Here is a 25,943-nt window from a genome sequence, read left to right on the forward strand (position 1 = left end):
TATGGAAAATTGGCATAAATCTCCCTCGCTTTCAACTTTCACCTATTCCACTCTCCATGGTGTTCCTTCTCTGCAAAGTCATCCACATGTATTATAAAAGTGGATGCCTTGGATTGGTATGTTGACTAATTTGTTCTTAGCTCTTCTCTCATCAGCCTAAGAACAAGAAAAACAAGATTGAGGCCTCTGCTATGAAACTCTTAGGTAATAAAATTAATAGCACTGTTCATGCCTACCTAGAACAAAGGCTACCTGAGTACATGAGAATATTTTCCTCGGTGTTAAAATGCCAGAGCACAAAGGCACCCCAGTTCTCCCTGGTGAAGGTTTGAGCCCGAATTGTTCACCGCCACCCCACCCCCCGCCTTTTTTTTGTTGAGACAGGGTCTCTGTTGCCCAGACTGGAGTGCAGTGGTTCGATCATGTCTCACTGCAGCCTCCACCTCCTGGGCTCAAGCCATCCGTCCTCCCACCTCAGCCTCCTGAGTAGCTGGTACTACAGAAGTACACCACCACACCTGGCTAATTTTTGTAGAAACAAGGTTTCACCATGATGCCCAGGTTAGTCTCGAACTTCTGGACTCAAGAGAGCCACTCGCCTCGGCCTCCCAAAGTGCTGTGTTTACAGGCGTGAGCTACCCCGCAGCCCTGCTCACTCTTTGTTGCATAAATACCTGCTGTCAAGTCTTCCAACCTTGATTTGGTTACTTAACCTCACTCTTTGCCTCTAATCCCTCATCTGTAAACTGAGCGTTAATAGATTGCTGTGAGATTTAATACATAATGTGCCTACATATGTATGGTATAACAAAGATATCATAAACATTAGTTATTAATAATTTGTGGGAATAGGTCTTTCCAGTTTGGGCATTGCTTTTCCCTTAAAAGTTTCTTTCAAATATCTCTATGACCCAGAAAATGGGGCAGGGTAGCGGGAGTTGCCTGCTGGAGACGGAATGGGGAGTGGATGGATATAGCGGGCGTGGACGGACAGCGACAGAAGTTGATAACAGCACAGAAGGGCAAAGTCTGCTCTACAGCCCCCAAAATAAACTTGAGCCTGGCAATCCGCGCAGAACCCCAGAGGTCAGCAGCTTCGGTGCAAAGCAACTAACATCTGAAGGCTTCCAAAAGCAGCAGGGCTCTGTCTAGCCGGGGAGACTTTTCGACCAGAGAGGAGCCAGAAGGGGGCCTCAGCGTAGCCTCCACTCCACTCAATTCCCGGAGTTACCTTGGCGGGCTCCACGCTCCGAGAGACGCCGTTGCTCTAAGAGGCGTGTCTGTGTTTCTCTAGTTCGCGGCTACAGCAGCCGCGCCAAGGGGAAGCTGCTACTCCTGCCAGATACACTAGTTATCACGGGCCGCCCCCAGGCCTGTGGGGCCCCTGAGAATTCGCAGCAAGCCCCAGGCCCCGGGGCGCGGCTGGCGCTGAGGCCCCGCCTGGCCATGCCCATTGGCGGAGGCTGCTCTGGGGGCGGGGTCAGGGCGCCCCATTCCTAGACGCCGCAGCCGGGTCCGCCGCGGGTGCGTGTGGAGGAGAGGCCCAGGTGAGGAGCCAGCGCCGGCGTTCCGGAAGCCCCCTCCCGGGGCCATGGGGGCACAGGTGAGGCTGCCGCCTGGAGAACCCTGCCAAGAAGGTTTGTGTCTGCGCTGGGCCGAGGGACCTAGCAGCTGGGTGGCCAAGAGACCGGGTGGGCGGTCCCCGGATACTTGCGGAGACTGGAAAGGGGGGATGTACCGACTCTGAACGTAGTCGTTCACTCATTCATTCATTCGGTCAGTCGGCCGTCCAGCCAGGCGTTCAACACTCACTTAGGGGTGCCTAGGCGATTCGGGCTGTGCTGGAGAACCTGAGTGGAATAAGGCAGATGAGATTCCCACTCGATTCGCGAGGCCGACCCGTGTAAATTACCGCGTGCTGCGTGTGGAACTGGGAAACTCAGGATGCTATGGGAAGAATCCCGAGTCCCTCTGAGAAGGACGTTTCCTCTGACTCAGGCTGGCTTCCAAAGTCTGGGGCCGACGTCACCCGGTGGGCAGAGGGCGTGTCTGCCTGGGGGGCCCGTGGGAGTTCTGCGCTGCGCCCTCCTCTGACTCCCGGGGATCTAGCACCGCGAGAGGAGAGCCTGGGGCCGCGGGGGTGGGCGCTGGGCAAGTCTGGGCCGTCCACATCTCTCCTCTTCCTTGGAGATGAAAAGGTCTCCAAACCCACGAGCCTGTCTGACTCGCTGTGCAGTCACTCTTTGGCTGCTTAAGGCGAGAGCCGTACTGGAGAGGAAACCGGGAACCGGGAGCACTCGTTTGCAGGCTCGTCCCACTGCTTCCCGCCTGAGCCCTGTGAAATCTCTGGCCGAGGCTCCTTGCCCTTCGCCAGGTGTTCGCAACACTGGTGGGCTTTCTGCAGTCTCCATACCGAAGGCCCCGATAAAAGTAAGGAAGGGAGTAGGGGGAGCGACTGGAAGGATGTAGATACATTGAAATGATGGTTTTCACCGTACCCAGGGGAAAGCAGCTTTTTAATTTACCTGGTAATGCAGTAAAGGGGAAGGGAGGCAGTGAAAGGCATGGTAAGAACTATATATATACACACACATATCTATAGTTCCCTTACATATATATGTATGTATGTATATACATATACACCTGTGCAAAGGTGCTTGCAACTTCCCTGGTTTCCTCTCCTCTTGACTTTCCAGCTTATTCCTTTTTAACAAGTGAGCTCGTCAAAACCATGCCAGCAAGGAAGAGAAGAGACATCAAAAAAAGAGAAAAATGCCTGAACGATTCACAAACTATTAAAAAAAAAAAAACTAAAATTTTAAGGCCGCTGGATCTAGAATTATCTTCTAGTCTTTTTTCTCAAAAAGAGCAAAAACGCCTGAACAACTCACAAACTATTAAAAAACAAAAATTTAAAGGCAGCTGGATCTAGAATTATTCCCTAGTCCCATTTTTTCTCAGAAAGAGAAAAAATGTGTGAACAATTCACAAACTATTAAAAAAACAAAATTTTAAGGCAGCTGAATCTAGAATTATTTCCTAGACAGTCAGGTTGTGTGCCCTGAATTTTTAGAAATAATTTAGAAAATAATTTCAAAAATAATTTAGAAAATTATTTTCTAAATAATTTCTAACCCAGCAAATCCGACGGTTACTAACACACCCACCCTTGTTTACCCAAGGATCTGTAAGTAAGGAGGGTATATGAATTACACCCACTAAAGTGTTTGAGCTTCCGGATATTTTTCCTGCTTTGCTTGTTCATTGAGTTCCAACAAGAAACATTTAAGCTCCAGGCTTAATACCTGTGATTAACCATAGTAATTAATTGTGTGGAAAGCTGGTGAGAAAGACTTAGAAATCTGAATGCACGTTATTAGTAGTGGGAAGAGATTAGGCTTTGGCATCAGACAGTCTGAGCTGTAACTTAGCTTCCTTGAGCCTTTTGCCTGTCTATAAATTGTCTATAAATTGGGGATCATCCCTCCAGTTTACAGTTCTGAAGAGTAGGTACAGGTGGGATTACATATGAACTATACCACTCAGAGCTTGACATGGAGTAAACAAAGACTCAAAATTTCACTTGTTCGTTCAAATAACAAGAGTCCCATGTGCCAAGCAGTGGCATAGGTGCTAGAATAAAGGAGTCTGCAAGTCTGGTCCTAGACTCTAGGACTAGGTTCCTGCTCTCAGGCACCTTACTGTCCAGATGGCAGCTACTATGCAAGAAACAAAGTAATTTAAAAGATCATTATAATAGCAGTAATGTATCAAGAGTGTTGGGATGTTTAGACTGGGTATTCAATGAAAGCCCCTTAAGAAAGTGCTATTCAAGCTGAGACCCAAATGACAAGGTGTCAGTCATGAGATCTGAAGATAGAGCATTCCAGTTGAACTTCCATGAAGAAAAAGTTAATTTCATACTTTGGTTTTGACTTTTTTTGTTTTTTTGTTTTTTGTTTTTTGGGGTTTTTTTTTTTGTTTTTTTGTTTTGTTTTGTTTTTTGTTTTTTTGTTTTTGTTTTTGTTTTTGTTTTGTTTTTTTGAGGAGGAGTCCCACTGTGTCGCCCAGGATGGAATGCAGTGGTGCAATTTCGTCTCACTGCAACCTCCACCTTCTGAGTTCAAGCAATTCTCCTGCCTCAGCCTCTCAGGTAGCTGGGGCTACAGGCACATGTCACCACACCCAGCTAATTTTTGTATTTTTAATAAGGGTTTCACTGTATTGACCAGGCTGGTCTTGAACTCCTAACTTCAAGTGATCCTCCCACCTTGGCATCCCAAAGTGCTGGGTTTACAGGTGTGAGCCACCCCTCACCCCACATTGGTTTTGACTTTTAAAGCTACAGATGCTTCAAAAGAGTCTCTAATCCAAAATTATCTTTAAAAGAAACAAATTCAAACATGTAAGAAGGTTGTTATAAAACTGTAATTAAGCTGTATGAGGAAGTCTATTTGATTGGGAACATATGATGGAAAGTGAGAGGTTTCTTTAGATTGGGAAGGCAGGGAAGGCCTCTCTGAGTTGCTTAGTCCTCTCACTTAGAAGAAGCTAGCTATGCCAGCCAGCACTCTGTAACAGGCTCAGGAACGGCTGCTTTTTAAAAAGTTTAAGTTGAGAAGGAACTTATTCTATGAAAGGAACAGAAGAAAAGGCAATAGTGGGGAATGAGATTAGACAGCTGGAGACAGGATTCCACGGGGCCTTATAGACTATAGTGGGAATTTGGGATTTTTTTCTGAATGAGAAGGGAAGCCCTTGTGGAGTTTTGGAAGGAGGAATGACAGGATCAGACCTACTTTGTCTAAAGGTTCATTTCACCTGATCCTTCTCCCACCTACTCTTTAGCCACATCTCATACCATCTCCCTTTCTGTCACCCCAGGTAACCTGGCTGACTGCAGTTTCTTCAACCCCTCAGGGTTTCTGCTTTTAGACTTAGCAGAGAGGCTCTTTTGTTTAATCCTGTTTTAAAAAAATATATTCCTTGATGCTGCTTTTACTACTTGCCATGGCACTCTTAACATACATATAGTTATTTGTTTGTTAATCTTATCTCCTCCTACTGGAATATAAGAGAGAGGGAACACTGTTGTATTCATTTTTGTGTCTCCAGATTCTAGAAAATGCCCAACAGGTAGTACACCATACATATTTGTTGAATGAAGGAAAAGAAGATTAGTGTTTCAGAGAGGGGTGAGAGGGAGAGTAATGCAATATGATGTCAGAGATGAGGCAGTTTCAGAGCATGAGAAGCTTTAAAGTTCAAAGTTAGTGAGGAGTTAAGATTTTGTTAAGATGAAAAACCATGACAGGGGACAGGGAGGATTAAGCCAGGGAGTGATATAACCTACTTCCCACTGATTAGTGTTTGGAGAATAAATTGTACCAGACATAAAGAGATTTCATTCAGTCATTCCTATGCTAATATGAATAGGCAGGTATATCACATATTCTTGCTTAGGTTTCTAGGTCAACTGAAGGTTGACTGACCTAGATGGGGCTCACCTATGTGTCTCTGCTTCAGGCTACACGTCCACCTGGGTTTGGCTCCTTCATGTGGGATGAGCTCAGATCTGCTCCATGTGTCTTCATTTGAGTGCTGAGGCTGAATGTAGAGCAACTCCTCAGGGAATTACAGAGATGCAAATGAGTAAACCCAACCACATAAGCATTTTTGAAATCTAGCTTCATATCACTTCTGCTGACATCCCATTGGCCACCAAATCACTTTCAGCCCAACATCAAGTGAAGCACCTTTGCCCACATTGGGAAGGGTAAGAGGCGGAATATTGAATGAATAATAATCCAAACTATCACAGTAGAATAGATGGTGAGACCCCCAACAATATCTTGCAGTGATTAAAAAGGTAGTTTTATATAATCATTGACTTTCTTAAAACCAGATTTCTATTCCATGTAATAAACTGGACCATTTAAATTATTATTTATATTATTATTCTCTATAGGCAAATATTTGACAAATTATTTAAAGCATTTCATCGTCATATAAATGAATAATAAATTTCAACTGGCTTTTTCTTGTACTTTATGTTTTTATTTTTCTGAAATAGAATGCTGGATGGGATTTGGGTTACTTGGCCCTGGTTTTAGCAGTTACATAACTTTGGCCAGTGTCACTTAATATATTGGCATCAGTTTCTTTAAACTATCTCCCGTCTGTCAGTGTCTATGAGTTTAGAACTGGTCCATCAGCAACATTTATGAGGCACCAGTATGTAAGTAATTCTGAGAACAAACATAGATTATGATCAAACTTTAGAATCACTGAGTCAAAGTCCCTCATTTTACAGATGGGGAAACTGAAACCAAGAGCCATTACTCAACTTGCCCATGATTATAGATGGTAGATCTTCATTTTTAAATGTTAAAGTTGTGTGTATGTAAACTATTACACCTGTACATAGAAGATAAATATTAGGTTGATCTATATGAAACTACTTGTCATAGGGTTCAAATTTTTCAGTTATCAATTTCATATAGTTCAACATAATAGAAGAACATTAGGAGTACTGTTTGTAGGATCTGTAAATTACTTATCAACCAACTAAAAAATAGAAAAATTGTGTGATATACAGTGGAATTCTCTAGAACAGTGGGGGAAAAACAAATCCTACAGCCACATGCATCATGTCTTGATGAATCTCGAAAACAAGTCACCGAAGAACAATGTCTTTATCATTACATTTTCTTAGGTGCAAAAAGAGGCAAAAACATTTTCAAGATATATGGAGAAAATCTTTTTTATAAGCAAAAGAATGTTAAAGAGAAAATCAGGATAGTTATGAACTCTGAGGGGTGATGCTTTATTTCTTAAATTAGCTGTTTGATACATTGGTGTATATATATATATTTATAACATATATTTCCTAAATATTCATTACTCTCTATTTAGAAAAATAACATCAAAGAAGAAATACATGTTCTTGGCTAGCAAGAGTATACCTTGGTATAGTCACTTTAGAGGACTATTGATGGTGTCTATTAAAAATGAAAAATAATGAATGTAGTAGATGTTCTCTTTCTGTGGAATAAAGTCTACATTAAACTCCCTGGAAAATTACTGTGCTTACTTGAATCTTGATAAGCCAATTGTGACTTGAGATGTCTTTGATTCCTTTAAAACACTCCAAATTCCCTGCCCACACAACTTCCATTACCCATCTCTCCCCTTCTCCCGTAGGCCACTCCACATCCACTAACCCATCCTTTCTTTCCTCTTTCAGTCATATCTGCCGTAGGCTCTCTCCCTAACATGTTCCCAAAGCATAAAACAATTTAAGTCCTAAGGTCAGTAACCAGACAAGATTTTTATTATTTTTCCTGCCATAAAACTTGGAGCATTCATGCCTGCCAGTTACAATGAGAACTTGCAAAATGCAACAGTGATCATTTGATCTTCCTTATGACCCTCTGCTCCCACACCCCCTACAATGTCAGAAACATTTTGCTATGTCAACAACTTAGAAGGAATATTGTTTCACTGGAATGAGATCCACCCACACTGATTTCAGAGACAAAGTTTGAGAATGGTTATGTTAACTGCATAGTAAATGACATGAATGCAGTCATGGAATTCACTGGTAAGTCAGGTCCGATATTTTCTCAGGAATGAGTGTAATCAAAATTCTTACAAAAATATACTTAATCACTTTCCCTTCTTGGGGCTTAAATGAGATAAACGTGGTGTGGAACAAGATTGCTAAGGGCTAACTTGCTTGAAAATTTGCAGCATCAGCCTGACCAATGTAGTGAGACCCCATCTCTACAAAAAAAATTTAAAAATTAGCTGGGCATGGTGGTGCATGCCTGTGGTTCCAGCTACTTGGGAGGCTAAGGTGGGAGGATCATTTAAACCTAGGAGGTCAAGGTTGCAATGAGCCGTGATTGCAACCTTGCCTGGGTGACAGAGTGAGACCCTGTCTCAGAAAAAAAAGAAATGAAAATTTGCAGCAGTTAGAATATTTAGTTTTGACTTTGAGTTTATTCTGGATTTCTGTTTCTTTGTTTTGTTTTTTTGTTTGTTTGTTTTTGTGGAGATCTCGCTATATTGCCCAGGCTGGTCTTGAACTCTGGTGCTCAAGGAAACCTCTAGCCTTTGCCTCCCTAAGTGCTAGGATTACAAGGGTGGGACACCATGTCCAACTATTCTGGATTTCTGAAGCAAAGTTGGGTCATTTTCAAATTACAGAAATAAATTAAATAATAGTCATGAAAACCTTGAATTCCATTATTTTATTATTTTCCAGACCTGAACTTCATGGGTGTTTCTTAACTTTGCATGTGGTAAAATTCAGGTGGCTTCATGAAGCTTTGCCAGAGGTATATAGGTCCACTTATGGAAGTCTTGTTGCTAAGACATCATTTGATCAAACAGCCTTTTGTTGCTTATATGCCTTAAGATTTTTGAAATGTAAAACTTTTCTAAAAATTGAATTACAAAATTGTATCTGATTAATTTTCCTTTACCCTCTTTTGTTTAGGGTAATTCATAATGGGAGAATTTGCCATTTTTAAAGGAAAAAAGATGGGAAGACAGAACATCTTGTCACAATGTCACCTTGTTGGTGTCTTTTCGAGTGGAGAACAGATTACAAAAATTTCTTACATAGTGTAAAACTTCATTTCATTTTGTTTTCATTTTGTGTTTTAGTGTTTAGCCTCAAAATTCCAAGATATCTATAATAGTGGACTTGGTTCAGGGGATTTACATACTTCTTTGAATCTCATTTTTTAAAAAACCTAATGATACTTAATTCATTTTTTATTAGATTCTATTTTCTTTAAGAGACAGTGTATTAATAGACCTGAAAAATCAGTGAAAGTGGTACAGAAAACTAAACTCACTTTTAAAACGTTTTCTGAAATATATAATTCTTCATGCCCATCAAATGACTCACACCCCACCCAAATAGTTAGACAGATTTCTTCTTCCTCCTCCTCCTCTTCTTCTTCTTCTTCTTCTTCTTCTTCTTCCTCTTCCTCTTCCTCTTCCTCTTCCTCTTCTTCCTCTTCCTCTTCCTCTTCCTCTTCTTCTTCTTTCTTCTTTCTTCTTTCTTCTTCTTCCTCCTTCTTCCCTCCTCCTCCTCCTCCTTCTTCTTCTTTCTTCTTCTTCTTTTTTTGGAGATAATCTCGTTCTGTCACCCAGGCTGGAGTGCAGTGGCACGATCTCAGCTCACTGCAACCGCCTCCCAGGTTCAAGTGATTCTCCTGCCTCCACCTCCAGAGTAGTTGGGACTACAGGCACGCACCACCATGCCCGTGCCCCTCTAATTTTTGTATTTTTAGTAGAGATGAGGTTTCACCATGTTGGCCAGGCTGGTCTCGAACTCCTGATCTCAAGTGATCCACCCACCTTGGCCTCCCAAAGTGCTGGGATTACAGCCATAATGCCCAGCCAATTTCTTTTTTCTTTTTTTCTTTTTTGAGACAGGGTCTTGCTCTGTTACCTAGGCTGGAGTGCAGTGGTGTGATCGCAGCTTACTGCAGCCTCATCCTCCTGGGCTCAAGCAATCCTCCCACCTCAGCCTCCCGAGTAGCTAGGACCACAGACATGCACCACCATGCCTGGTTAATTTTTCAATTTTTTTTATGTAGATGGAATTTCACTATGTTGCCCAGGCTGGTCTCAAACTCCTGGGATCAAGCAATCATCCTACCTTGGCCTCCCAAAATGCTGGTATTACAGGTGTGAGCTACCACACCTAGCGAATAGATTTCTTGCAATGTGATTTCTAGACTGAGGGTGCTATGCTTCCTCCCTACATTCAGGCCCCACAAGCCCTGCTTTCCAGTAGCCAGGCTGATAATGCAGAGTGAAGGGGATGTGACAGGCTGTGTTGAACTGTTGAGCACAAGCCAGGTCTGAACAGCTATTCACTGCTCCATCAAGTTGCTGATTCGCCAGAACAAAGACACAAGTGTTGCCAGATCGAATTTATAGGGGGAATCCAGGCTTCCATGTGAAATTGCTCATTTTTAAGTGATGACAGCTAAACACTTTAAAATCATTTTTAAAAATCTGTGCAAGCCAATTTGACAATGTCTGTGGGCCTGTGGGCCACCTGTTAAGGACTTCCCTGCATGTAGTAAAATGTTTCAGTACCATCCACTCAAGGCTCTGTTTCCTGCAGAAAGCCAGTAAGCCTTAATACCTCTCCCTTTCATTCCTGACATTCTCTTCTTTCCTTTTTTCCAGGATATGTGCTGTCTCTGGTCTGTCCAAACTCCTTCCAGGCTTGGTGTGAGATCACAAATGTGTCACAGCTGCTGGCTTCTCCTGTGCTCTACACGGACCTGAATTCCAGCATAAACAACTTGAGCATTTCAGCAAATGTAGAAAACAAATACAGTCTTTATGTGGGCTTGGTACTGGCAGTAAGTTCAAGTATTTTTATTGGCTCCAGCTTCATCCTGAAAAAGAAGGGCCTCTTGCAACTGGCCAGCAAGGGTGTTACTAGAGCTGGTAAGAAACACATGCAACCAATGAATTTAAGTTTCTAACTGCAGAAATGATCCTGTTATAAGGCCACATCTCAACACTACTCTTATAAACTTGCTTGTGTAATTTATAGTTATTGATTTTTTCCATATGGATGTTAGAAAAATACTTAGGTCTTTGATTAAAATGAATAGAAAACTCATGATTAATGAAGGGATAGTCTGGCAGACCTACTCAGCATCTTAAGTGTCACTATAAATAGCAGCCTAATTCTATTGTTATCCATTTATTGATTTAATAAATATCTATTAGGGGCCAAACACTGCTAGGGAAGGTTCCTGTTCTTGAGAATCTACTATCAAGGCAAGTAAACCTATCAGCAATAAAAAAGAATACACGTACAACTAAAAATTATCCTAGGCTACAGTAATAATAACTCACTGGCTTGGTTTATCTTAGTCTCTATCTTCTTGATGGAGTCAGCTGTGTCTCCCAGTGTCTGATCTCTGCCACCTCTCCAACTTCTGCTTTTCTCCCCATCACCTACTTTTCTCTTGTTCCTGGAATAGGTCTGGTTCTGTCCCACCCGCAGGTCTTTTCCCATTGCCTGGAACTCTTCTCCCTGCCCTTCATTCAGCTGACTCATTCTTCAGACTTCAGTGTGAGTAGCATCACCTCATAAAGGCCTTCCTTGACCATTCTCTAACAGCAGGTCTCCCCACCCCACCCCCATTATTCTCTGTCATTGCACTAATAGTTTCCCTCACTGTACCTAGGATAATTTTTAGTTGTACATGTATTCTTTATTGTTGTTGATAGGTTTACTTGCTTATTGATAGTAGATTCTCAAGGACGGGAACCTTCCCTAGCAGTGTTTGGCACCTAATAGATATTTATTAAATCAATAAATGGACAACAATAGAATTAGGCTGCTATTTATAGTGACATTTAAGATGCTGAGTAGGTCTGCCTGAATATTCCTTCATTAACAATGAGTTTTCTATTCATTTTCATCAAGTATACTTTAAGATCTAAGCATTTTTCTAACATCCATATGGAAAAAAACTAAAGACTATAAATTACACAAGCAAGCTTATAAAAGTACTATTGAGATGAGATTTGTACTATCAGAAAACATATGCTATATTAAAACAATTTGATACTGGCATTAAAGCAGACAAAATCATAAAATAATTTAAAACTTATAAGCAGACCCAAGTATATATAACAATTGAATTTGTTATTTTAAAAAGTGGCATTTCAAAACTGTGGAGAAAGGACAAATCATTCCAAGTATTGAGACAATTGGGAAAAATTAGAGGAGAAAAACATGAAAGTTCTACTTCACACCATTCAGCAAAATACATTCCAGATAGGTTAGAATTTAATATAAAAATAATTTTTTTTTTTTTTTTTGAGACAGAGGTTTGCTCTGTCGGCCAGTCTGGAGTGCAATGGCATGATCTCTGGCTTGCTGCAACCTCCACCTCCCAGGTTCAAGTGATTTTCCTGCCTCAGCTTCCCAAGTAGCCGGGATTACAGGCATGCGCCACCACGCCCAGCTAATTTTGTATTTTTAGTAGAGACAGGGTTTCACCATGTTGGCCAGGCTGGTCTCGAACTCCTGACAGATGATCTATCCGCCTCGGCTTCCCAAAGTGCTGGGATTGCAGGCATGAGCCACTGCGCCTGGCCAAAAAAATGAAATAATCGGAAAAAAAAAACCTTTTGTAAGCATAAAGATAAAGAATTCATTTTATATAAAGGAAGAGATTATCTAGATTGAGAAAAAAATCCTATATGGAAAAAATTTAAAAACTGAAACTAAAAAGTAAATGATGTATTGGGGAAAATATGATGAAATATGTGACAAAGTATAGTTTCATAATATATAAAAAGTAACTGCAGTCAATAAGTAAAAAGGTTAGTACCCTAACAGAAAATAGACATAGCATATAAACAAGAAACAAACAAAATAAGAAATGCAAATGACCAATAAACATATGTAAATAAATATTGTTTCACTAGTACCCAAAGAGATGCCAACTAGACAATAGGTTCAGTGTGGTAACATAATTCCAACTTAGTTATTTGCAAATGTAATGATCAATAAACATACATAAATAAATATTGTTTCGCTAGTACCCAAAGAGATACCAACTAGACAATAGTCAGGTCCAGGGTTGTAATATGATTCCAAGTTAGTTATTTGCCAATTTCTTAAGGAGAAAGTCCTAAATAAGCACAGTTAACTACTTTGCAAAATAGTCTTCATAGCATATATATCCTGTTTAATTATAACAAAATCAATTAGGTCAAATGCAGAGGGCTAAGTATATTAAAATTCATAAGAAAATTCCATTTTCTATAGTAAATATAATGACATAAAGTTATAGATTAGAGTAGTAGGAAGATAACCCTTTGAATACCTTAAAAGCATTTTGTCCTTTTCAGTAGATGAAACAGAAACTTGATTTCAGTATGACAAGGTAGAAAATAAGCAGAGTGCATCTACCTGATGCTTGTTATTCTCTCATTGACTAATCCAAACTCTCAAAAGCTCTTATGTCAACCATCTTCTTCCCTTTACAGTCCTCATTAGTACCAATGTAATTTACTATTTATGTTTTCTGTTTTTAATTTTAACCATAGCTGAAATGAAGTATTTGTGTCCACACATCTGACTGACGTAAATACGGTGAACCTGATGATTAAATAAAATTTCTTACAAATTAAGAAAAACTTATCATTTGTGGAAAAGCAAAGGTGACACGGAAGCATAATACAGAAAGTTTTAAGCAATCATAAGCAAAAAGAACAAAGCTGGAGGTATCACAGTACCTTCAAATTATACTGTAAGGCTATCATAACCAAAACAGCATGGTACTGGTATAAAAATACACACATAGATCAGTGGAACAGAATAGAGAACCCAGAAATAAAGCCACATACCTACAACCAACTGATCTTTGACAAAGTTGAAAATAATATATGCTAGGGAAAGGCTGCCCTAGTCAATAAATGGTGCAAGAAAAATTGTAGAACCATATAGAAGAACAAAACTGGACCTTATATCTGACCATATACAAAAATCTACTCAAGATGGATTAAAAACTTAAATGTAAAACCTGAAACTATAAAAGCCCTAGAAGAAAACCTAGGAAAAACTTTTCTGGACATTGGCCTAGGCAAAGAATTTGTGACTAAGTCCTCAAAAGGAAATGCAACAAAAACAAAAATAGACAAATGTGACTTAAAGTAAAAAGCTTCTACAGAGCAAGAAAAATAATCAACAGGGTAAAAAGCCTGCAGAATAGGAGAAAATACTTGCAAACTAAGCATCTGACAAAGGTCTAATACCCAGAATCTACAAGGAACTCAGTCAACTCAACAAGAAAAAAACAAACCCATAAAAAAGTGGGTAAAGGATATGAACATACGTTTTTCAAAAGACATGCAAGCGACCAACAAATATATGAAAAAATGTTCAGTGTCACTAATCACCAGAGAAAGGAAAATTAAAACCTAATGAGATACCATCTTATACCAGTCAGAATGGCTATTATTAATAAGTCAAAAAACAACAGATGTTGGCAAGAATGCAGAGAAAAGGGAATGCTTATACTCTGTTGGTGGGGATGTAAATTAGTACAACCACTGTGGAAAACAATATGGCGATCTCTCAGAGAAGTAAAAATAGAACTGCCCTTCAATCCAGCAGTCCCGCTACTTGAGGAAAAGAAATCATTTTATCAAAAGACACTTGCACTCAAATGTTTATCACACCGCTATTCACAACAGCAAAGTCATGAAATCAACCTAAGTGCCCATCAACAGAGGACTGGATAAAGAAAATGTGGTTTATTTATATACAGACACCATAGAATACTACTTAGCTGTTAGAGAAATGAAACCATATCTTTTGCAGCAACATGGACAGAACTGGAGGCCATTATCCTAAGTGCAGTGACTCAGAAACAGAAAATCAAAAGCTGCGTGTTCTCACTTGTAAGTGGGAGTTAAACCGTGGGTACACATGCACATTTAAAGTGGAATAATGGACATTAGAGATTCCAAAAGGTGGGAGGGTAAAAGGGTAGAAGCAGGTGAGGGATGAAATACTACCTATTGGGTTCAATGTTCACTATTCAGGTAATAGATACACTAAAGGCCAGACTTTACAATAGATTGATGTAACACAACTACACTTGTACCCCGAATCTCTTTTAAAAATCAGGAAAAATAAAACAAAAATGAACTCCTGATTCATAAAAGAATAAAATGGGTGGCAAACAGAAAAATGCAGATTGAAATGACATACCATTTTAAGACTATCAAATTTGCAAAGTTTTTTAAAAAATTGACATAACTTTTCTGGCGGGCAATTTTTTAAAAAAATCCATTTCCTCCTACTCAACAATTACACTTCTAGGAATTTACCCTGGAGAAATAATCATTCCAGTGTTACAAAGATGTATGCGTAGGGAGGTTCATGAGAGCATTATAAGAGAAACGTGGAAAAAAATCTAAATGCAATTAATCCATTAGGGGATTTGTTAAATCATTGTAAATTGGGGGGAAAAAGCTTTAAAAGAGCTTTGGAAATGACCAAGTAAATAAGCTAAGAGACTTTAGTTTACTGACTTAACTTTTCTAACCATAATCCAGTATGCTTCCTAGAAGTCAATTCTTCAAACCTTCCTCCAGTGTAGAACCCATTTATTGTTAATTTTTATTTTTTGTATTTTAGGACAAGGTGGACATTCTTACCTGAAGGAATGGCTCTGGTGGGTAGGATTGCTGTCAAGTAAGTTTTTAATACTGAGAATACTGTTTATTTGTAAGACAGTAAATAGATTATATGAAATTTTTCAAAATTGGTTAATCTTCCTGTCAAGAATGGAACAAGGATGGAATTTAAGCCTAAAAATTTTTGTGTTGGTATAATATATTGTCCTATATATACTATTATATATGAATAAATTAATTTTTACTCTTATTTCCCACCACCTGTGCCCTCAGTACTGTCTTGGAATGCAAGGGAAAAAGTTGACCTTTCAAATATTGTATTTCAACCACAGACTTCTGCTATTTTCTTCACCATAACAATAGAGAAAAGTACTTTTCTTTCATGTTTTCCCACCTCCTAATTTGAACCTGTGACTATATATACTACATATTTTCTCAAGAATGAGTACAGTTTCCTTGCCAGGACAACAACATGGATAAGTGAAAGGCTTCTGTGGCTGCTTGGTACTGAACAAATGGAGAAGAAATGAGGGGTGTCAGCACTCTCCTTCCTCCCAGACCTGCTGTGAGGATTAAACGAGACTTTGTAGGATCTGAAAGCACTTTCTAAATGCTAATGTGATATCCAAATAGAAGGCAGTGTTCATCTCCCTCAGCCACTTTTGCTGACTTCAGTCTCCCCACTAAGTGAAATTTCTTAAATCCCAAAACGGAAGCTCCCCTCAAAAAGGGCATCATAAATTCCCTCTGTAGCCAGGAGTCTTAAAGCTTCCCTGAATTTCCCCAAACCAAGCAACACATTTCAGTATTTGTAAGATCCTGTTATGGGAAGGAACTGGGTACCTTTTCTTTAATAAATGGTGGAGTCTAAAAGTGTGATTAATGAAAATAATTTAAATATGTATAGCCCCTTTAGTGTTTGTTTATTATAGTTTGTTGTTGTTGTTGTTGTTGTTGTTGTTGTTTTGAGGTGGAATCTTGCTCTGTGGCCCAGGCTGGAGTGCAGTGGCACGATCTTGGCTCATTGCAGCCTCCACCTCCCAGGTTCAAGCGATTCTCCTGCCTCAGCTTCCCGACTACCTAGGATTACAGGTGCACATCACCACACCCAGCTAATTTTTGTATTTTTAGTAGAGACAAGGTATCACCATGTTAGCCAGGCTGGTCTTGGAACTTCTGATCTCAGGACACCCACCTCGGCCTTCCAAAGCGCTGTGATTACAGGCGTGAGCCACCGTGCCCGGCCACCCCCTTCAGTTTTTAGGGTGCTTTTACATCCACTTTATCTATTTGAATAAAAATTGACCAGGGCTGTCTGAGAAGATTCCAGATAGGTATTTGGATCATTCTCTTTTTCTCTTTTACTTGCATCTCCCCACCCTCTACCCATACTTTATAATGAAATGATAAGGAGAATATTATGTGATACATTTGCAATTTTGCTTTCACCATGTAAAAATGTTTATGTCAGTATTGAAGAGAGAAAAGCACACCTTAGAGATTAAGTAAGTGACATACATACAGTACTTTAATCATGAAGTCAATGTTTTCCTGGAAAGCTATTTATAAAGATAAAATATAAATAATATAAAATATCCAAGGAAACCTTAATATTCCAAGAAAACTGCCACGGTTCTTTGTTTTTTTTTTTTCTTTTTATTTGTTTAGTTTTTTATTTTTTGAGACAGAGTCTCGCTCTTGTTGTCCAGGCTGGAGTGCAGTGGCTCACTGCAACCTCCACCTCCCAGATTCAAGTGATTCTCCTGCCTCAGCCTCTAGAGTAGCTGGGATTAAAGGCACTTGCCACCACAGCTGGCTAATTTTTGTATTTTTAGTAGAGATGGGGTTTTACCATGTTGGCCAGGCTGATTTCGAACTCCTGACCTCAAGTGATCTGCTCCCGTCTAGCTCCCAAAGTGCTAGGATTACAGGTATGAGTCACTGGCCTCGCTGTGGTTCCTTCGATGAGAGCAATGTCTTAATTATTCTGTTCTGTAAGTTTAGATTTGTTTAATGATGTTTTCCTAATGGTGAGTACTCCTATAGATTTGGGGGGATGTAGCATAGCAGCCAGACAAATGGAAAAAGAAAAAAATTATGCTAGTGTTCCTTTCTCTCTCTACAATAAGCATTTGCTTGGTGTAGTTGCCAGCATGAAATACTACATTCTGTGGGCAAGTTTCCAGCTGTGTTCTGTGAGAATAACTTGGCCCCAGTACAAGAGCCCAGCTCTTGAAGGGATTTCTCTCACTCTAGAAGTTATTTATAGCACACTATATCATGCAAGTCTAGAGTTCCTCGGATAAGAAAAATATTACATTCAGGAGCATATCATGACTTTTAAACAGCTCCCTGGATCTTGTTAAGCTACTGAGATACTGTTACTTGCTTGTAGATCACTTACAATAGAGGCATATCTAACTTCATGGGACTGTGGCAGGTATTGCTGGCTATTCCCTACCTACACACCAGGTTTAACCATTCTAATTTTCCAAACTGGTTTTGATGGTTGTGGGTAACCTACAAAACTGTAGGTATTCTTGAGCAAGTGAAAGAATTATCTGCTTACTACAAAGCTACCTCTACTAGAGTTGATCAGAGTCACCAAATGTGTCTTCAGTAGCTAAAAATTTCTATTGAAAGCCATTTAAAATGGGTACTCATCTGTCACCATTTTTTGCATCTTTTGAGTTTGTATCACCTGGTATTACAGTTTGTCTGCATCTCTTAATATTAATTATCTCCTACCCGCTATAAAACACGTTACATCATTCTTTTTAGCTACATCTTCCCATGTCTTTGGGTTAAAAGTCCACTGCTTTGCATGACTCGTTTGTTTTTCTCTTCTGACAAGCAAGCCCATTTTTTATGTCAATATCTCTGCTTGCTTTCTAGTGGGAGCAGGAGAAGCTGCAAATTTTGCTGCTTATGCTTTTGCACCTGCCACCTTGGTCACCCCTCTGGGTGCTCTGAGTGTTCTTATAAGGTATGTGAGCAACAAGGAACTTGGCTTCTGTAGGTATTTTAAGACCAAGATAAACTTAAACCATAAGAAACATACGGCTATGGACATCTAAAAGCAAACACACAAATCTAGACCAACCTGGGCTCTAAAAGTCTAGATGAACCCAAATTATTTCTGAGACTCCTGGGAAGCTTTGGACAAGTCACTCAGCCTCAGTTTACTCATTCATAAAGTGAGAATAATACTTTTTCTTGCCTGAAATCACAAAAATAACTTGAGAAGACAATAACCGTAGAAATAGGAAATAGACTGTCACATTATTATTTTAAAAACCTAAGACACAGTGAGTTTGATTTCCTACTAACATAAATGTGTTTTACATTTGTAACAATGCAATGAAGCATAGAAGATTTTTTAAATCTCTCATCAGAACAAATTGCCAGAGTCTTGTCAATTCTTTTTCTCATCATAGTCGTTAATGACTGTAGTTATCAGAGGACTTTTAAAAGCATGGTGTTTTGGTTAAATTTTAACTCTCACTAAAATTCTTGCATTGTTTGCTGGATACTTCTGTTTGGAGACCCGGTATCTTTAGTACTGGAAACAGGAATAATTTTCCTATTTCATGGAATGTGGATCTAATTTTTCTGAGTTTATTATGATCCCAAATGAATGTGTTTAATAAGCATATACATGTTTATCTGTTCTTGTCTTTTTCTTTTCTATTCGTTCTAGTAGAAAACTTATGATTGAGCCTACTAAATTCTTTTTAGCTTCTTTATAGGATTGTTGTGAGAATTAAGTGAGTTAATACACATAAAGCACTTCGAACACTTGTCTATGCAATGAATAGCTAGTTGTAGTAACAGTAGTCTTCACTAAGGCTGCAGTCCTACAAGTGGCCACATGAGGGCAACTTTAGGAAAGTCCCTGGTAATGAATTGATCATAATCTTGAGGACAGATGGGCACTTAATTGCCTTCATGGGGATACAGGGCATTAGAGGAAGAAGGCTGGTTTGCAGAAACCACAGCAACTGAAATATTAGGAGTACCGGATAGGTCTAAGTATCAGAGCAGTAGCAGGTGGTAAAGTATTTTGATATTTTGAAAATCTGCATCAAGCTTCTCTAACCCATGGCCCACGGGCTGCATGTGGCCCAGGACAGCTTTGAACGCGGCCCAACATAAATTTGTAAACTGTCTTAAAACATTATGAGTTTTTTTGTGATTTTTTTTCTTTTGCTCATTAGCTATCATTACTGTTAGTATGTATTATGTGTTGCCCAAGACAATTCTTCCAGTGTGGCCTAGGGAAGCCAAAAGATTGAATACCCCTGGTCCGTTTGATTGTAGTGGTATGAACTAGCTGATTATTAGCCCTGAGCAGAGTAATTTTTCTTTAGGAATGTATCTTTCTTTGAAATATCCATGGGCATACATATTCTAAATGTATCATGCCAGTAAGAAATAAAAGATTTTCTATTTTGCTTGGCTTTACAGGAAAAGATGGGTAAATTGAAAATGACTTGAGTAGAACCTCTTGTAAGATCACTGGAAGATTATAAGATATAGAATATTATAGCTTTTTAGATATAAAAACAATGAAGCATATTTGCCCATCAGTTCTGAGTTTCAAACCAATCTCGGGTTTTCAGTGTCATATAGCGTATTCCAGTCAGCTCATTGGGATATATGGTGGCATGTACCACAGTGTGACTTCTGAGCTGCCATGGGATCCAAAGGTAATTGAACTATAGTGATTTTTTATTTTTTCTCTCCCAACAGTGCAATATTATCTTCCTACTTTTTAAACGAACACTTGAACATTCATGGGAAAATAGGCTGCATATTAAGTATATTGGGGTCAACTGTGATGGTTATCCATGCCCCACAAGAAGAGGAAGTCACATCTTTGCATGAAATGGAAATGAAATTGAGAGACCCAGGTCTGTGATTCACCCTAAAGAACCACTCAAATTCTGCTCCACTTTCTCTCCTCACGAAATAGTATCTGTAATAATATTGTAATAAACTTTCTACATTGTGGGCTGCATTGTGGGTTGTGAGACACAGTGAGGTTTGATTATTATTTCTCCTGAAAAGATGGCAGAACTTATTTTTGTGTTCATGCTTCCCGTCTTACACAATGAAAGGGAGAGATGGCGATGGTAGAGGCAAGAGACATATTCAAAATCAATTCTTTGCCACTTTCTTCCTCTGAAAATAAAAAATTACTCTGATAATATTTGCCCTAGCTCATAGTGGTATTGGTGACATTTAAATGATACGTTTGTGAAAATTCTTCGTAAAATATTGAGAGCTATGCAATATAATGTTGTTTTTAATTTGATCTCACTTCTATTTCTAAAATACCTATGCTCTTAAACTCATGACTAACAAGATTTCAGAAAGGTATAATCCTGTGAGCATTTTCTAACGTCAAATTCTTTTCTCCTCCTAACAGGGTTTATTTCTTTTGCTGTGATCATAACTGTGATCTCCTTGGTGCTGATTTTGATTGTGGCTCCAAAGAAAGGACAGACCAATATATTGGTTTATATTTCAATCTGTTCCTTGATTGGAGCGTTTTCAGTTTCTTCTGTCAAAGGCCTGGGAATTGCCATTAAGGAGCTGATAGAATGGAAGCCAGTTTACAAACATCCTCTGGTCTTTGTTTTGCTGGCTGTACTTGTGCTTTCAGTAACTACACAGATTAACTATCTCAACAAGGCACTGGACACCTTTAATACCTCTCTTGTGACACCCATTTATTATGTATTCTTCACATCCATGGTAGTCACTTGCTCTGCCGTCTTATTCCAAGAGTGGTATGGCATGACAGCTGGAGACATCATTGGGACCCTGAGTGGATTCTTCACTATTATCATTGGCATCTTCCTTCTACATGCTTTTAAAAATACTGACATTACTTGGAGTGAGCTTACATCCACTGCTAAGAAAGAAGCCATCTCTCTGAATGTCAATGAAAACAATTATGTTTTACTAGAGAACTTGGAGTGTTCAGCCCCGGGATACAATGATGACGTTACCTTGTTTAGTAGAACTGATGACTGAAGTCTCTAGAAACACTGAGTTTTAACCAATATGAGACACACGAAGAGGAAAATGAATGCTTGCTTCCTGGAAGAAATGCTAGGAAAGTTAGCATTTTTACAGTTCTAACTAATTTAGATGTGAGGCCACGTAAAAATGCCATTTTTTTTGGCAGTCGAATTTGAAAATCAAATTGATTATCCTCCAGAAGACTTCTGCTGCTTTTCATTTCTACAAACTTTGAAATACTCTCTAAGGATCAAAGAAGTCAAAGTGCTATGTGTGTCTCAGAATAATCTCCTTCTTCTGGTCACAATATCTTTGTCTCTGCCAGGTGGCTCTTCATTTCTTTGGTGGCTATTTTTAGACTCACAGTCATTCACCAATATAAAGTGAGCAGTGTTCTGACAGACACAGTATCAGTCATATTCTCCGTTGAGTCATAATTTCAAATTATTAAAACTGAGAAGAGAGGCCAGGTATGGTGGTTCACACCTGTAATCCTAGCACTTTGGGAGGCCAAGGCGGGCAGATCACTTGAGCTCAGGAGTTTGAGACCACCCTGGGCCACAAGGGGAGACCCTGTCTCTACAAAAAATACAAAAATTAGTCAGGCATGGTGGCACATGCCTATAGTCCCAACCACTTGAGGCTGAAGTGGGAGGATCGCTTGAGTCTGCAAGGTTGGGGCTGCCATGAGCCCAGGTTGCACTACTGCGCTCCAGCCTGGGTGACAAAGTAAGACCCTGTCTCAAAAAAGAAGAAAAAGGGCAAGGGGCTTTTGCTTTAAAAAACTTTCTTTTAAATTGAGAAGTGAGATCACAGGTGCTTTGTTCTTCCTTCTGCACCTTCCTTCTTAAACTAGATAATTAATTAGTTATTTTAAGAAAAAAGAAATTAAAAAAAAAATAGCCTGCTTTATTTGTTAGTGGGCTAGAATACACAAGACACAGCCACCCATAAAGAGTTTATGAATTGTGACTCACCGACATACCATAGGAATTTACTACCAGTTAAAGAGGGAGAACGTAGGAAGAGAAAAGTACTTCACATAAAGGAAAACGTTTTCTTCTCACAAAAACACAGACGCGTGATTGTTTTCACAGGTTCCATTAAGTAACTCAGGTCTGGAAGACATAGGACAAAATGGAGTTTCTGAAGAAGTCTGGGTGAATTCAGCTTTGGAATCACTTATGTTCATTTTTTTTTCCTTTCTTTTAGTATTATCCTAAAGGTTATTTTTCTTGTTGATACAGAGATTTTTGTAAAAGATTGCTACATTATTCAGGATTGTATCCTACACTTCAATTGCTCTCAAATGTTTTAACCCTAAAGAGTGGGTTTTCCACAGACTGGAAGCAACTAGAAAAATCTTTGTGAAAAATCTGAACAAAGTATCACAAGGGCTCTCTTGAAATTTTGCACTTTCACCCTTATTAAGGAAATTATAATTAGTTACTAACCTTTAAAAATAGGTATATTCTAATAGGATAGAAAGTTAACTTCCTGGCAAACAAAATACTAAGATCTCAGGGGCTACTGCAGGAAAATACCTTTTTTGCACATTAAAATGTTTATAAAATTTTCCTCTCTCATTTCAAATGCATGGCAGGAATAACATTTTTGGTGGTCTTTAATGTAATGGACAGATTTTCTGTCACATTGATTTTATGGAAAATAAATTGGCTATCTTATTTTTATACTAATCTTATTTTTCTCAAAACAAAAATCCTAACCAAAAAGTTGTCATAAAAAAAAAAAAAAAAAAAAAAAAAAAAAAGCAGGTTGACTGAATGTTTTTCTGCTCTAACCTTAAATGTCATTAGGTTTGGTTTTTGTTTCTAAGCTAGTTCAAGACTACCCAAGGTAATAATGGTAAACTTTATTATTCGGAATTCAATTAAACTGACTTCAGCATTTCTGCAGTTCTGTTAAACAATGACTGATGTTCACAATGACAACCTACCTGAGATGGCTGCAAGGCCCTAATGTTCCATTATCCATTATAGTCTTTTCAGCATAGTTTAGTGTTGAGTGCAATTCTAATGCATTCTACGTTTTTGAAAATCAATAATCATGGAAGGTCCGTGGGTTGATACCTCAGGTCATATACGTGTTTACTCTGTTGATTGCTGTTTCACTTTACTTGTATATCAGATATATAAGCTATGAACACAAGTTTGTAGGAAAAGTATCTTTTGGCTCACACCTGTAATTCCAACACTGTGCGGGGCTCAGGTGGGAGGATTTCTAATCGCCAGGAGTTTGAGACCAGTCTGGGCAACAAAGCTAGACCCCACCTCTCTAAAAAATGTAAAAAATATCAGGAGGCTGAATCAGGAGGATCATTTGAGCTTAGGAGTTCAAGGCTGCAGTAAGTTATGATTGCACCGCTGCATTCCAGCCTAGGTGACAGAGTGAGACCCTGCCCCAGAATAGTATCTTCTGATAAAGTGGTATTTGAAAATTGCAGAAATTTTAATATTCTTTTAATATTAAGAATGTTATTGATCTCTCTAGGACACCTTCTTGGTGAGGAAATCAATGGCATTTTTCTTGACATCCAACCTGGGACTCTGCTGATTCTCTGTTCTGGTGAATTTAAGTTTCAGACATTTCTTTGTGTCACCTTTTACAAACTGTTTGCCCTTGGTACGTTATGAGCAGGTCAAAGGTTCCCAAACACAAGGTTCATTGTGTACCCTGGACAGGAAATTGAACTGGTGTTGACATGTATGCATGCCCAGGAGGAAGACTGTGAAATATTTAATGAGTTGAAGTATGCTGAGAAACAATGAAATATTTGAAAACTGTCTACATAAAAGTTACTGATGCATTTTAAAAAATGCATTTAAAAAAACCAAACTATTATTGCAAATCTAACACTAAAAAATTTTTGGCTGGGTGCAGTGGCTCACACCTGTAATCCCAGCACTTTGCGAGGCTGAGGCAGGTAGATCATCAGGTCAGGAGTTCAAGACCAGCCTGGCCAACATGGTGAAACCCTGTTTCTACCAAAATTCAAAAATCAGCCAGGCATGGTGCCAGATGCCTATAATCCCAGCTACTCTGGAGGCTGAGACAGAGAATTGCTTGAACCCAGGAGGGGCAGGTTGCAGTGAGCCAATATTTCACCACCGCACTCCAGCCTGGGTGACAGCAAGACTCCATCTCAAAAAAAAAAGAAATCCCAAATGGGAAGATACTGTCTAAGGAAGAATAAAATGCTGGATCCCTATGTTCAGACTATTAGTCTTAACTGGTAGTTTATGTATATATTTTAATACTTTGTCATCATGTACATATCTTAAAATTTCTTATGCGAATATCTGCATGTGTGTCATTAAGGATTACAAAGTTGTGCTCACACAGGACAAATGGAAAGATTTTCCTACTTCTGTAAAGATAAGTTTCATTATACTTTTGTTTTACAATTTTATTCTTAGGTCAATGGTTATTTATTATAAGTTCAGATTCCACAATTTTCATAAGACCCTTTAGATTTAGCACATGAAATTAACACATATTTTAAAGTATTAAATATATGGAAAGGATCTGGCATTATGCTTGATAATAGGCACTTAGTAAAATTTACTTTTCTTTGAATCAGCATTTGAATTCTTACAGTCTTGTCACTAGAGACTTAAGGACCATTGAGTGCCGATTTTTATACATTCATCATTTCTCAATTTGTCACATTATCTCATTTTAAATAATGCGAGTGAAAGTGAATTCATCGTACTATCTCAACGCCAATACAAAAGTATTCCAACAAAAATATTTTTCTTAATAAAACCAGAAAAACTGAACTAAATGCTATTTTCCCCTTCCAACAAAGCTTTGCAGAAAAACATATGAATATATGAAATATTCTCAAATATTTTGAATAAACTGTTCATGAAGTCTTATATTTTGCAAGTGTTTATACTGTTCATTTTAGAAAGTTTATAAATCTTAAATGTTTGTATATTTTTCATTTGCAATAAAATGTGATTTAATTATGCTTTTGAGTTCAGTTTTTAGTTTATAAATGTTAAGCATATATAATGGCAAAAGTATTGCCATTTTGTTTTGAGATTAAAAGGAAAGTTTCAGGCTGGGCCCGTGGCTCATGCCTGTAATCCCAGCACTTTGGGAGGCCGAGGGCAGATCACTTGAGGTCAGGAGTTCGAGACCAGCCTGGCCAACATGGTGAAACCCTGTCTCTACTAAAAATATAAAAAACTAACCAGGTATGGTGGCACGCGCCTGTAATCCCAGCTACTTGGGATGCTGAGGCAGGATAATTGCTTGAACCTGGGAGGCAGAGGTTGCAGTGAGCTGAGATTGTGCCACTGCACTCCAGCCTGAGCAACACAGCAAGACTCTGACTCATTTCAAAAAATAAAAAACGTTTCAGGGTTTCAAAAAACAAACAAACAAAACTGCACTGATGTTAATGTTGCTATTTCACTTCCCTTGAAATTGAAATTTGTTTTTAAAAGCCTCTCTGCAAGACCATCTCCCATGTAACAGCTTAAACAAAAGCACCTTAAAAGAAACTCTAATCCTTCAAATTGAACAAAAGCTCAAAGCTGTTAATAATAACATCTCCCCTCAGAACAATAACTAGTATAAATGTATTTAGCACCATGCTTTATAAACCCTCAGTGAGTTTTCTTCTAGCTCTGTGGAACTACAGCTTTGCTTAAATTATCTAGGGGCTGGGTCCA

General features: G+C 38.9%; 1 protein-coding gene and 1 long non-coding RNA gene across 7 annotated transcripts in view; one reads left to right on the forward strand and one right to left on the reverse strand.

The window, feature by feature from the left end:
* LOC135970912 (uncharacterized) overlaps nucleotides 1–10,221 on the reverse strand; it is a 34,240-nt gene extending 24,019 nt beyond the window's left edge. Inside the window, exons 1-2 of the long non-coding RNA XR_012434818.1 lie at nucleotides 5,508–10,221; nucleotides 1,232–2,525 (exon numbers count right to left, since the gene is read on the reverse strand). This is a non-coding gene — a long non-coding RNA (uncharacterized lncRNA). The remainder of the gene's footprint in view (nucleotides 1–1,231; nucleotides 2,526–5,507) is intronic.
* NIPAL1 (NIPA like domain containing 1) lies at nucleotides 1,521–25,232 on the forward strand. 6 transcript variants are annotated; one of them, XM_065544977.2, is made up of 7 exons: nucleotides 1,521–1,603; nucleotides 10,219–10,485; nucleotides 15,212–15,268; nucleotides 16,181–16,302; nucleotides 18,106–18,196; nucleotides 19,963–20,123; nucleotides 20,642–25,232. In XM_065544977.2, exons 3-7 carry the CDS (start codon nucleotides 15,240–15,242, stop codon nucleotides 21,250–21,252), a joined length of 1,014 nt encoding a protein of 337 aa, XP_065401049.1. In that variant the 5' UTR covers nucleotides 1,521–1,603; nucleotides 10,219–10,485; nucleotides 15,212–15,239; the 3' UTR covers nucleotides 21,253–25,232. The 6 variants fall into 6 exon arrangements, with proteins under 6 accessions (XP_065401049.1, XP_005554900.1, XP_073895847.1 ...); XM_005554843.4 differs by lacking the exon at nucleotides 16,181–16,302 and having other exon boundaries at nucleotides 1,521–1,637; XM_074039746.1 differs by lacking the exon at nucleotides 16,181–16,302 and having other exon boundaries at nucleotides 1,521–1,637; nucleotides 15,212–15,248.
* The last annotated feature ends 711 nt before the right edge of the window (nucleotides 25,233–25,943 follow it).

The sequence above is a fragment of the Macaca fascicularis genome, chromosome 5 (assembly GCF_037993035.2).
Source record: "Macaca fascicularis isolate 582-1 chromosome 5, T2T-MFA8v1.1".
Classification (NCBI taxonomy): domain Eukaryota; kingdom Metazoa; phylum Chordata; class Mammalia; order Primates; family Cercopithecidae; genus Macaca; species Macaca fascicularis.

Excerpts from the sequence above, each read along its gene's own strand:
- NIPAL1 (XM_005554843.4), top strand. The coding sequence starts at position 1,592 with ATGGGGGCACAGGTGAGGCTGCCGCCTGGAGAACCCTGCCAAGAAG. Across the intron at positions 10,486-15,211 it reads CAAGGGTGTTACTAGAGCTG|GACAAGGTGGACATTCTTAC; the intron begins GTAAGAAACACA and ends TTTGTATTTTAG. Across the intron at positions 20,124-20,641 it reads AATGAAATTGAGAGACCCAG|GGTTTATTTCTTTTGCTGTG; the intron begins GTCTGTGATTCA and ends TCCTCCTAACAG.